Below are 14,615 nucleotides of genomic sequence, written 5' to 3'. Positions count from 1 at the left end.
TGGAGTGTTGTTGAAAACTTAATCAATGCAAGTTCATCTTACTCTGATTGGATATGGCTGAGCGCAGCATTGCAGTCAACCCCTCATGTCAAGCTCCTATGGAGACATGCATATTGACAACTTCTTCCCAATCAAAAACATAATTTCACATGAAATGAGGGAGAAAATAATTGCACGTCATGTGCTGTCATGGTGATTCTTCAGATTCTTGAAAAACAGAACCTTGACTGTAACTCACCTGCAATTTTATGTTTAGACTTGATTGTTCGCTCACATTTTCGCTTAGCATTGAAGAGAAGATATATTTGCTCCTCTTTTGTGAGGACATCATCAGCATCAACCTGTGAAGACAAAATATTAATATTATTAAATATTAAATTTTCCCTGGATTCCCAAAATTTGCCACCTGGATTTTTTTCCAGAAATGTTTTACCTCAAACGTGATATACAGTAGAAATGACACATGACATGGCGGATTATCAGTCATATTTCACAGTTTTAAAATCAATTATCAGGTATCTGCTATGTACAGTGTCACCCCTGGGCATTTACTGTGGAGTGTGAATAGAAATTTGATTTGTTTTCTTTTGCACATAAAGGTCACTATGATTTTATTTACTTAAATATTTTGTCACTATAGACACCAGTTGTTATAAGTGATTAACTATTGGTGATCTCAAACATAATGTTTCAAACTATATACAGGGTTCCCACATCTTAGTTAACTTTTAAAGGAACAGTATGTAAGAAATTTATATCAATTAATCATAAAATGGCCCTGATATGTCACTAGACATTAAAGAGCCAGTAAGATGACAATTTTAAGCATCCTATCACTATTTAGAAGTCCTGGACAACAGGTTTAAATGCATGCAAGGTCAAAAAACACTGTAATTTTCTCAAAATATAAATTTAAAATTACCCCATTTCTCAGAGATCCCCAAACGATTCGTGTGAAGCCATTCAACGACTCAGCCTGCCTAAACCCCACCTTTTAGTAGCCTACTCTGCTCTGATTGGTCAACTGACAAAGTATCTTTGCACACAATGCACAGATCACAGATCAGTCTCACAGACCACAGATCGGTGGCACAGACCATCAACAGTGCAACATGTATTGACCTCGTGCTAACATGATTTACTGAGAAGACATTGTCAACATCAATACACATCATTCATCATTAATCCAAGCAATAAACACGACGATTGAAACTAACATTTTACACTCATTTAAGCATTTATCTAAACTAACCGGGTCATAGCAAAACCGTAAATAAGCATGCATTAGCCGTTTGCTAACGTGACTCTCTGACAGTAAATTAACAGTTTAAACACACAACATCATTCATCATTAATCCAAACAATACAAACGACGATTGAAACTAACAATTTTACACTCATTTAAGCATTTATCTAACCGGGTCATAGCAAAACCGTAAATAAGCATGCGTTAGCCGTTTGCTAACGTGACTCTCTGACAGCAAATGAACAGATTAAACACACAACATCATTCATCATTAACCCAAACAATACAAACGACGATTGAAACTAACAATTTTACACTCATTTAAGCATTTATCTAAGCTAACTGGGTCATAGCAAAACTGCTTGCTATCGTGGCTCTGACAGTATATAAGTTAGAGTTTAAACAACGATATCATTCATCATTAATCCAAGCAATAAAACGACTATAGACATTTTACACTCATTTAAGCAAGTATGTAGCTATAATCATACTTACAGGTTGTGGTTAGGAGACACATGTTGTTCCAAATAAAGTGGGTACTGAACCATCTTGCATTGCCAAACGTCTAAATCCCTCCGTTAAAAAATAATTTTAACCACTGATTCTTCACAGCCAGACACGTTTAGAATATCCCTCCTTGAAAAAGTCTCCTTTGGTAGTGAAAACAACAAAAGCTGAAAACAGTGTGAGCTGATGTTTACACTCACACACATTAGCTAGCTGTGGGCGGGTCATAGTTTTCGTTTCTCCCGCAGACAAGGCTGTAGGCGGAGATTAGTATCTCATGTGACGTGGATAAGTTCGTGTGACGTGGATAATATCAGGAAGAAGACTCACTCCCTATAACGACTCGTTTCAGCGATTCAGAGTCGACTCCCTGCTTTAGAAGCCAATAACTTTATTAATCGTGCACTTTTTGGTTCAACTACTTTACACGTTGTTTACATTGATGGACAGCTACACGACACACTGCAATAAAGGTTAGTTTCGATTTTGGATCTGTGTGGCTCTTTAAGAAATCATTTTCATTTCAAATACTTATATCACTGACAACAGTGGTCTGGCCAGGATATTGTCATTTAAAAAGTGGAGTTGCAGCCCTCAACTGATGTTAATGTTGTCATTTTGTGTATTGACCACCAGTTGTGTGATTGCAGTACCAGTTTTAGCCACAAGTTTTGTGATTGCAATACCAGTTTTGGCCACAATCCTACATACTGTTCCTTTAAATTCAATGACCTTCAAGGACTTTCCAGGTCCAATACCCTCAAATTCAAAGACTAATTGTGGGGACACATTTCAAGTGAGAGCAAGGTTACATAGTGTTACCTTTAAGATACATTTAAGTTACAGTTCCCTTTCGACAGAACTTGCTCTGCGTCACTGCGGTGACACTTTGGGGACGCCTCCAGTGGTAAGTGCGTCTGAATGTGTATATCAAATTCAACCAATGGTGATGCTTAACAAAAAAAAAACAGGTTGATGCGCGAGCCAGGAAGTATATCGCTATCTGAAATATTGCCAAAGACGGAGTTACAGGGACGCAGGAAGTATGGCAAGGGAGACGCAGCGTCTCGTTCCTTTCTCAGGGAACAACAGTTACATACATAACCTGAGACGTTTTCATGTGTCAAACACAACTATGCAAAAAAGCATTTTGGTATGAATCAACATTCGCATAGAGAAGATATAAGCATTTAAAGCAAACAGCTTGTGCTTAAAAAGTCTAGAATTTTTATGATATTATCCTACACTACACAGGGAATAATAAGGATTTTTTGTCAGAAAATTTCTTGCATAAAATAGATTCAAGCTCTTTTAATGACCTGTATCTATGTATGTATATTTTCAAAAACTTTCCAGGACCTTGAATTTTTCCCCCAGATTCACAAACTTTCAAGGGTTTTAAGGACCCATGGAAACCCTGTATATAAAAAAAACTTAGCCCCTAAGCTCTGGAATGATTTACCCGACAATGTTTAAGAATCAGGCACAGACAATCAATTTAAGTCCAAACTAAAGACATATCTCTTTAACAAAGCATTCGCATAATTTGTCTAGTAAATATACTTATGCTGCAATAGCGTGTCCGGAAAAAAACATTCAAATAATACATCTGGTAAACATACATATGCCGCAATAGTTAGCTTGTCAGGAACAAAGCAGATATTAAAGCAACACTAAAGAGTTTTTGCTCTTTGCTCCCCCTACAGGTTAGAAGCGGAATTGTCCATTACCACTGTCGTAAATAATTTAGCCTACTGCAGCATAGCTGGCTCTGATTGGATTGTAGGTCTGCCGTAAAGCAAGTTTTTTGTAGTTTTCACTCGAACTACAGGACCGCGACCCGACGGTTGGAAACTTCTTTAGTGCGGTTTTGGCCGATAGAGGGCTGCAAAGCGAATGTGAAAGTGCCGTTCACCCTGTTTCGAGTGGATGAACGACTGAAACTTTTTTGGAAACGTTATTTTAAGGTAAAAAAACTCTTTGGTGTTGCTTTAAACGACAATACTGTATGACACTTGCATTACATGCAAACGTCCACAACGCTAATAGGAGACGTTTGTTTCTCTTTCCCGTCTCGTCCTCGAACCTGATAACACTGAGACTAACAGACCCAGTCCCTGCTGCCGTGAAGCTCATCACACCACTGATCTACTGTCCTTCCTTCAACCTGATGCCCAGCTGATGTCTGCCTCAGCGACTACCCACCGCTTCCCATTTAATCTACTGAATATTTATATATATTTTTTAAATGTTTTAATTACCATAAAATTGTATAATATAGTATCTAATATATAGTATATCCTCTATAAAATCAGCTATGTTTGGCTCTCTCTCAAGGTTTATTTTCTACCTAGGACTTTTTCACACAGGGTTTTTCTCCTATAAGGTTTTTTTAACCTGAAATTGGCTTAACTTAGAACTCTCTTTTATATGTTACATTATTATTACCGTTTAATCTTAGCCGCTATACTTTGCTTCTTATGTTGTCCACCAATTTTTCTGTGTTTTCTCCTGCTTATTTAATGTAAAGCTGCTTTGAAACCACGCGCCCCCCACACGCCCTTAAAATTAACCCAAACACGCCTCTATAGCCCCCTAATGACTGGTCCCAGTATAGTTCATAAACCCCGCCTCCCCATGTTATCAATGGGACTTAAGACCAACTAAACAATTTAAATACACTTCAATTATCTTTTTTCCAAAGCTGGTTTCTGTCATTTACTGTAGTTATTATCACGCTGATGTAAATTCAAGTGTTTGTTTTTAAAATAAGTTTGTGTTAAGTTAGTTATTTAATGCTATAAAAACGGTGGTGTCACGTCATGATTGACAGCTGTGATATGCGCATTCTGCAAAAGCGGGGCCTTGCTTTCGAGGCTTCACTTCCTGCTCACTACTGCGCAGGACTGGTCCCGAAACCGCTACTGCGCAGACTCAAGACCCAAGATGTCACGCCGTATCGGGACACTGACGGCTTCACTTTTCACCAATGGAAGAGAGCAAACGGGCGTTGTCTATCTTTTTTTACAGTCTATGTTTAAAACAATTAAACAATTGTAAAAGCGCTATACAAATAAAATTGAATTGAAAATGTAAAGTGAAGAGAGTACATACATAAATCACATCATGCAAAAAGGCACTTTGCAAAATAAGTAATTTCTTTCCTGGGCTGCCCAATTTCCCTTATATCTAGCTCTACAATAACATTTAATAATAGAACCACATGAAAAGATTCTGTATTGTGTTGTAGATATGCACGGCTTTGTGAAGTGACACAGGATATTCATTGAAGCATGAGACGTGGTGAGTGTGTCGACATACTGATATACCAAATTATAATTTCAAAACCAAATAACAAGCAGGCACAAATATGAGAATTATAAAGCAAAATCAATGCAGCACAAGTTCACCGTATAAATATTTATTTAAATTGTGTTCATCATATGAGTGATGAAAAAAGCATATACTGTACTTTGTTCCACTGGTGATGAATAGACCCCAAAGTATTCTCATTTATGAGACAGACTCTTGTAAAAACCAACTCAAGAGTCTTTGAAAACGCCTAGTTATTTTTATCTTTTTCAACATAAGCGCATGTTTCACTTTAACAAAAGATTTTGCATAGTAGACAAAAAGAACAATGCAATAGATCACAATCACATTCCAGAGTTATTTTATTCTCAATAGGATTTTAGGTAACTGAACGTACCTTCTCTGTACATCACTGTACATCCAACTATCAGTATTTAAATTTCCTGGTAAAAGTATGCATTGTAATTTAGTTATTTTTGCTAGTAATATTCTTATCATAAGAATATTACTTATTTTAATAATCCAGTGAGTTATTAAAATGAGGTACTTCAGCTCATTTTATTAGTTTGAACCGGACACAAAAAAATAGTTCATACCAAATGACGTCTGGCATCAACGCATGAACAGCTGTTTCACATTATATAACAAATGAAATAAGATGTAAACGAATATTAATCTCAATTGGCATGAGCCACATTTCAAGCCACAAAGCTGACTGTAAAATAGACAATACACACATCTACAATGGTCCAAAAATAATGGAATATTTATGCATCAAACTAACGCATTGTTTAGAAACCAAAAACAATATAAACTCAATCTGCTGATTGAACCATTTCTACAATCAGAGCGCTTCGTCCTACGCCACAAGAATCTAAAACAAAAACTCCTTGGGAATCAATCAATACAGATTATTTTGTTGAGTAAATGCGGAGCTTGATAAGACTTATTACAATGCTGAGGATGTGACCAAGCAAAAGTACACATGCAAGGGTGGATCAAAGCCAGTAGCGGAGTGGCCATCAGGAAAGTCGGGACATTTCCCGGTGGGCCGGTAGTGTTTTGAGGCTGCGAGGGCCGGTCTGATACATTGCAAGTTATATAGCAACCCCATCTGGCGGCCTGATGTGCGGCCGCTTTCCTCTGGTCAAACTGTGCAGCCTCTTTGCTCAACACAGTAGGCTATATAAAAGCGCTCAACCTGTTCGGCAGGTCTAACCATGTTTAGGATTTTTTTAAATATAGGGGGATTATTGAACGGCCCCTCTCCAAATTGCATAGCCTGTCGGCCTTTGATGTGAAAAGCCGCGTCGCCGAATGCCTGTTTATTTCAGGACATACGCGGTTGGATTGATCCATCAAGCGGAGACTATTTGATAGAAAGTGTGGATTAAGGATGTTTAAAATCTCTAGCCTGGTGGTCATTACTTGAATGGATAAAATCAGCACATTTGCAAAGGTTTATCTCCATATGGCTATATATCATAAATAAAATCTAGAAAGGTAACTTTGCAGTATCACATTTTATATTTCCTACTATTAGATTTCTATTAGATTTCCATATTACTAGACGAGAGTATTCAACTGAAATATATAAATATCCTCAAAACATTATTATTTCTCAAAACTTTGACAAAAATTATTTTCAAATGGATCTGTATTCTAGATGCACACATTATTCCGGATATGATTTGAATATTAGACGAGATAATATAATGGCAATGAACGTCTCATATGCCATTAAATATCCACATATAAATTAACATTACAGGATAATGAAATTAATAAAAAGACAAGAAAGCAGGATTGGCATGTAAATTGTATTATTATTAGCGGGAAAAAAAGCAATATTACTAAAATAATCTCTGAGGTAATGCGCCAAACACGTTCAAATAAATAAGCAATAACAGTGGAAAAAACATTATTGTGTCTCAAAACTTTATATGACAAAAATTATATTTAAAGGAAATATTCTTACCGTTATTCAAAGATGCACAAATTATTCCATATTACTCCCGTTTATGAGCACATTCTTCTCTGGTCTCGCTCTGTTATGTAATAGCTGATTGACAGGTGCGCAACTCCGTCTTTCAAACAGGTATAATTTTGTATAGTTACTCATTTAGGAAAATTAGCCATGATTTAATGATTTTATTAATATTATGAAAATGTTTTTTTTGTTGGGCAAATTGATTATGATTTGTATTACCCTAATTTTACTACAAATAGGCTACGAGACATTTTTTTTACCATGGAGGGCCGGTGGTATACGAAATTTCCCGTTAGATTTTTTGGTCCCACTCCGCCCCTGATCAAAGCTAAATCTGGTTCGCATCATATTTTAATTTCTTTAGATCACAACATGTGCTGTCCCCACTGCCGCAGCAACAGAGTTGTAGGTATTTTAATATCAAGGTGCATGAACGACTAAACAAAGTCATATTTATAATTTAAATTTTCTTGAGGACAAAAAGGTGAAGAATTGTTTCCAAGCAGTGCTTTCCTTTCGAAATCCAGGAACCGCTTTAAGGTCAAGTAGGTAAACTGCTAGTCAGGATTTTATCACTGACATTTAAATGACATGCATTCTTTCATAGAAAGACGTTATCTATCTTTTTATAAAAGAATGCATGTTATTTAAATGTTAAAACATCACATCAGGCCCTCAGAGATTATAGGGCTGGCACACCAATAGATACTTGTGTTAATACTCCAATACTCTTATCTGACAAACCACAGGTTTAACAGCTGGCTTTATGAAACATAGTTAAAGAAATCAATTAAGATTATTATTATCAAACATAATGAAACGTGCATTACATGCTATTCAAGGTTCTGTCAGTTTTCCTGCTTATCAGCTCTCAACAATAAAACTAAATTCTTACCTATATTAAAAGATTTCATCTTGCATATATTTGATTTGATTTGTTAGTGTGTATTGTATTGTATTGTATGTGGATTTTTATTATATTTTGATAAACCTAAATGGAGTTTCTTTGTATGCTTCTATGTAGGCTGTACACAAGTGTTTACAAATCCTGCAAATCACTTGGAACTGAATTGGTTATGGGCTGCAGAGTCCATTGATACTGCAGGAGACGTGAGTGTATGCTCTTCTACATCTGCCTGCAAATCTTTCTTGGAAAGACCACTTATGGTCGGAAGACATTTCTTATATTTATACTTACAAAGACCCTGAAGATGTATAGCTGTGCATTTTATCATTTCATGGTTTCCGAAGCGACACTTTATTGATTTTTCATTTGTTTTAAATTTCTATTGCCGTAAAATACTTCTGCAACTAATTTAGCTCAAAGCACAGACTTTATTCAAAAATGTGAATATTTCTTATTTGTTTTGAGTTTTTGTAATTACACCAATTTAATAGAATGCAATTCAAGTTCAGAAATCACTTTAAGTAAACAATGATACCGTCATTGTAATATTTGCAAACTGAATTGTGATTAATTGTGTTTGTAAACTCAAACTGTTTACGTACTTTGAACTCCTTAACTACATTTCTTGAAAATTAACAACACTTGTCATGAACAGAAAACAGCACGCATGCCATTTACTGTACACTGCAAGACTAACACAGACATTTATTAATGAATGGAGAGCACTACAGTATTCTGCTCATCTAGAAAAACATGCACTGTTGTTCAGTTTTTGTCAGAATTTGTTTTGAGATCCTTCTCTCTCCACAAACAGGCCAAATAACACTTCACAGTGAAAGGTCACCTCTGATTATTTATGCTAAAGGCGTCAAATTTCATTTCGCTTCCATTTTGCTTATTGGACACATTTTGGAAAAAAGTAAAGTTTTATGCTATTATCATTATACCCATAGCATTTGTGCCAGGTATGCATTAATGAAAAACAATTAGCTTTTATTACTAAAAGGATTAAAAAAGTTAACATCATCACTTTAGTTATTACATTTCTTTTGCAAACATTTTTAAGGAGGTTCAGTAAATGACAAGTTGTCATTTATTTGTTTATATTGTTTGAAATGTTAACATAAAAGAAGCCAAGCTAATATAATTTTTTCATAAATTATTAATAAAATTGAGGCTATTAATAGGAATGAATGCAACTTTATTATGCACCATGTTAAAGACCACTGATTTAGAAAGTTAAAGGTGCCAAAGAATGCATTGAAATAATATGTTAAATGGTTCTCTGATATCTACATAGAATGTATGTGGCTTTATTAAGTGCAAAAATTATCCAGTATTTCATGTCCATTTACAACCCTAGAATTTGCCCTTAGAATGAAATGGTCTAGTATTACCTTATTTTATATGCATTATTATTACCTTATCATGAATGTTTATCATAATGTTTATCATAATGTTTAGCTCTGCTCTGATTGGCTTTTTTACATAGCAGCTCCTTTCAGTAGCTCTGTGTGTGTAAACAGACCTCATGCTTGAGCCTGTATCAGACGAAGATACAGAATTTGAGGAATAATCAATTGTTTGGAGATTGTTAATGGATGTTTCTAGGGTTGTCAAAAGTACCGGGTCTTACCAAGCCGGTACTATAAAATAAAAAAGTCATCGGTACCTGGTACCGTTTGACCGGTTGTCAGTCAGAAACTTTTCATAGAGGCAACAAGATGCAGGGTCATTAAATTCCACAAAATCATTTAAAGATGTGCAGTGTCGAATTACTCGCCTACTTAAATACTTCCGATTTAAAGCGGATCACAGAGAGAACGAGCGAAGTGTCGGGATGAGAGGAAGAAACACATTAACTCTTAACCCCCCATTAACAAGTTAAAACTGTAGTCTACGATGTTGAAAATCGGTCGAGATAGCCTGAGACGGTTAGGAAGTTTTAAAAACTCATCCCTTCCCTCTGTGCTACCTGATCCCTCCCACCGGGAAACGACCTGAAAAACGTCACTCAGTCAAGCTGTGATCACCAGTAGTAAACATCGGAACAGAGATTTGCCGAGCAGTAAACCCATAAAGCCTTGAAGGAATGAACACTTACAATTATGACTGATTGACGTTATTTACTTTCACAACAACGTTTGGCATACGTTTCCCCTCCTGAGCCTCGTTTCCCCTGGTCAAAAGTGCTACCTAGCGCACATTAATTGCACAATAAGGTGGAGTTTCAAGTGGAGCGGGGATTGGATGAGAGCAGTCAACCAATGTAAGCTGTCCGGCCAGACAGCTTACATTGGTCAACTTCTCTGCCGCTGTACACCCAATAGAGTGAATGGATTTTTTAAATTCTTTTTCTCTTCATATTGTTAGGATTTTACTGTAGAACCATAACCAGCATCTAAACGAGGTTATTATTAATGAACAATCTTTGAAATCGTAGACCATAGCTTTAACTCGTCAATTAAGAGAATACACTTCTCTGCCAATGACGAGTATTTCCGGCAATCCGTAATATCACTATTATCCAACAGGTGGCGCTCTTCCACAACTTATAAAACCCGGAAGTATCACCCTAGGGCAAACAGCTGTATGTCCGTGTATGTTTTGAGAATCGCTCTGAATCTGATCTATATCATAAGTCCTTCACAAAAATGGAATTATCAAAATTGTGTTTTTCAAGAAACCTACCCATATTTGCGAGGCTATAAAAAGAGAACTAATGAAGGTAGGATGATACTTTTTTGTTTTGTTTAAAAGCAGAGGGTCTGTTTTCAGTGGTCTTTTTTATGCACAATGTTTAAATAAGGAGGAAACAATAGTGTTTGAGACTCACGATATATCATTACCATGTAAAGAACTATTATTATTCATCTATGCCTAGATAAATACAGTTTTCCATTCTACGGCAGCTTTAAACAAACAGCTCATGGATAAACATGAAAATATAAAGATCTTCTGATTTGATTTGGATTGCAGTGCCACTAATTTAGCCTTTAAATCAAGAGATGTTTTTGTCTCAAATCATTTAGCTTTCATCTTCAACATCAGCCAACAGACTATATTCGTGTCAGCCGAGAAGCCAAGCAGGCCTTCATTAAATTAAAAATGCAATATTTCTTTAAATTGCCTGGCCAAAATGAATGAAATTAAATCTCTGTTTTTATCACAAGACTGAAAGGTTGAGTGGCTCTCAATTCGACTGTGCAATGCCCTGTTTGGATATGATAATGAGACATCTCAATGCCAGTTTCTTTTTCCATAAAATTCCAGAATGGCACAGAGGTGGAAAATTTCTGAGGTGATAAAGGCATATTAGAGGAACTTAAGTAATAAAGATCAGCAATCTATTCCTGCCTAGATGAAAAGGGAGAAGTTTGGAATCCTCTTAAATACATTAATACGATACCTTTTCAAAAAAATCTGGCTTGAGATAAAAGGGAAATGTCATTAAAAGGGAACAATTTGTATAAATATTGCAATTTGTGGCCATAGAACTAGATATCTCAAGATTATATTAAATTATATCTATTATTTTTAAAAATGTCTAGATATCTGGTTACAACAGCAACAGAGCTGTAGAAACAATGGGACTGGCCAATCCAAACACTTATATGAACACAATAAATGGCACACTAGGAATGCTGCCATTCTCTATCAAAACAGAAAACAGTCCAGTTTAAAAAAAAGGCAGAAAAATACAGGTTTATCAAAAATTCTCTCTATGTGTGATGAGAAGCCTTTAAAGTCAACATGAAACAATGTCCACCACACATTTCACTCTCAACACAACGCATAAGTGAAGCAGGATATTCAACAGAATGATAAATAAAGGGGATTCATGTCATCCAGCTGGAAAAAGCGGATTCATGAACGGAGTAAGTTGCTATATTTATTCTTCTACAGTGCATGTGTCTGTACATTCATATACTGTATAACTCAAGTTGTATGTAAACAGATTAGACATTAATGCATCCCAGCAAGTTTTTAAACCATTGACAAAATCCTTTCCATACTTCCACCAACCTTTCGCTCTGCTGCACTAGAACTAACAGGCTAGACATGCCTATGAATCATCCTCATTTAATCGAGACAAGTCAACCAAAATTGTCTGCTCTTTCACAGCACCTTTTTCTACTCTTTCTCTGCCTCCCATTCAGGCTGTGGATTTCTGGAGCTTATTATTGACACCCTAATATCTGAGCCCATTGAGTGGCAGCCTGTGTAACTGTAATATTCTATCCATCAACATTTTCTCTTCTCTCAAGTATGAAGGTTAAGGGAAGTTATATTTTGGGCACTGAAAGGGAGCACAGAGGAAAGACGTTTATGGCTATGCATGGCAAACAACCACAAATGGAACAACATTTTGCTACAAGCAAACATGGGATAGATAGAACTTGTTTGCTATTCTGGAATGGGCAATATAGAATATTCCAGAATCCAATCCAAACAGGTAAGGATGGAAGATTTAATACAAAAATTTGCTCTGCGTTGACATCATGTAATGAAGAGGTTGTGCCAGTGACAAAAAGGACACAATGAACACATTCAACCAAAATAATAATATGCTTAGAAGTGAAAAAAGTGTGGCCAGACAAAAAAATTATGATATTTTAGAAGGAATTGCGTCCAATACTACTCCAATACTATTATCTGTTTTGTTTGTAGGGCTGCAAAACGATTAATCGTGACTAATAAAAGTTTTTGTTTACATCATATATGTGTGTGTACTGTGTATAATAATTATGTATATATAAATACACACACATATGTATAATTTTAAGAAACAAATATTTATTTTTAAGTATTAATAATTATATAGAATATAAATTATATATAAATAATGTATATATTTCTTAAATATACACTCACCTAAAGGATTATTAGGAACACCTTACTAATACTGTGTTTGACCCACTCTTGCCTTCAGAACTGTCTTAATTCTATGTGGCATTGATTCAACAAGGTGCTGAAAGCATTCTTTAGAAATTTTTGCCCATATTGATAGGATAGCATCTTGCAGTTGATGGAGATTTGTGGGATGCACATCCAGGGCACGAAGTTCCCATTCCACCACATCCCAAAGAAGCTCAATTGGGTTGAGATCTGGTGACTGTGGGGGCCATTTTAGTACAATGAACTCATTGTCATGTTCAAGAGACCAATTTGAAATGATTCAAGCTTTGTGACATGGTGCATTATCCTGCTGGAAGTAGCCATCAGAGGATGGGTACATGGTGGTCATAAAGGGATTGACATGGTCAGAAACAATGCTCAGGTAGGACGTGGCATTTAAACAGTGCCCAATTGGCAATAAGGGGCCTAAAATGTGCCAAGAAAACATCCCCCACACCATTACACCACCACCAACAGCCTGCACAGTGGTAACAAGGCATGATGGATCCATGTTCTCATTCTGTTTACGCCAAATTCTGACTCTACCATCTGAATGTCTCAACAGAAATTGAGACCCATCAAACCAGGCAAAATTTTTCCAGTCTTCAACTGTCCAATTTTGGTGAGCTCGAGCAAATTGTAGCCTCTTTTTCTTATTTGTAGTGGAGATGAGTGGTACCCGGTGGGGTCTTCGGTGGTTGTAGCCCATCTGCCTCAAGGTTGTGCGTGTTGTGGCTTCACAAATGCTTTGCTGCATACCTCGGTTGTAACGAGTGGTTATTTCAGTCAAAGTTGCTCTTCTAAAAGCTTGAATCAGTCGGTTCATTCTTCTCTGACCTCTAGCATCAAGAAGGCATTTTCGCCCACAGGACTGCCGCATACTGGATGCTTTTTCCTTTTCACACCATTCTTTGTAAACCCTAGAAATGGTTGTGTGTGAAAATCCCAGTAACTGAGCAGATTGTGAAATACTCACACCGGCCCGTCTGGCACCAACAACCATGCCACGCTCAAAATAGCTTAAATCAACTTTCTTTTCCATTCTGACATTCAGTTTGGAGTTTAGGAGATTGTCTTGAACAGGACCACACCCCTAAATGCATCGAAGCAACTGCCATGTGATTGGTTGATTAGATAATTGCATTAATGAGAAATTGAACAGATGTTCATATGTTCATATACATATATCATATACATATATCATGTAAACAAAAACTTTTATTCTGCAAACAATTAGTCGCGATTAATCGTTTTGCAGCCCTAATTTTTTTAACACCCAATTCTTCAAAGTTATGTAAACTAAGCACAAAATTAGGGGAAAGTGTGATTTGCACTGGCAATTGAGCCTTGAATAAAATAAAAATGTAAGAAGATTGTGAAAAAAAGTTTAATGAAAATTTACTGATCAGCATCACAGAGTTTTAACAAATAAACTTAAAAAATCCCCCCAAATCCACTGAAGTTAGTCGCAGCAAACATTGCTGCACAAATGTACAAACATTTTAAAATAAACCTCAGTTTACAGACAATTTTATGTGGCAAATAGCACTCATGTTTGTAAACCTGGCACATAAGCCCAATTTGCAAAGCCATAAAAAATATAGGGAGTAAAAATGTTATATTTTTGCCCAGAAAGAAAAATAAGAAAAATAATGTAAAAAAAACAACTAACAATATGTAACAAAGATGCAGGGTGTTGAACGGTACTGTACTGTATATTGCATTCCAATGTGGCCAAGCTGCTTAGTAAAGCC

At 36.1% G+C, this 14,615-nt stretch overlaps 1 protein-coding gene across 1 annotated transcript in view; it reads right to left on the bottom strand.

Moving 5' to 3' along the window:
* The window catches only part of pth1r (parathyroid hormone 1 receptor), a 105,234-nt gene that overhangs the window by 52,688 nt on the left and 37,931 nt on the right, over positions 1–14,615 (bottom strand). Inside the window, exon 2 of the mRNA XM_073854806.1 lies at positions 239–341. Coding sequence (XP_073710907.1) covers positions 239–341 — 103 coding nt within the window. The remainder of the gene's footprint in view (positions 1–238; positions 342–14,615) is intronic.

The sequence above is a fragment of the Misgurnus anguillicaudatus genome, chromosome 2, assembly GCF_027580225.2.
Source record: "Misgurnus anguillicaudatus chromosome 2, ASM2758022v2, whole genome shotgun sequence".
Lineage (NCBI taxonomy): Eukaryota > Metazoa > Chordata > Actinopteri > Cypriniformes > Cobitidae > Misgurnus > Misgurnus anguillicaudatus.
This window is presented reverse-complemented; position numbering and strand designations above follow the sequence as displayed.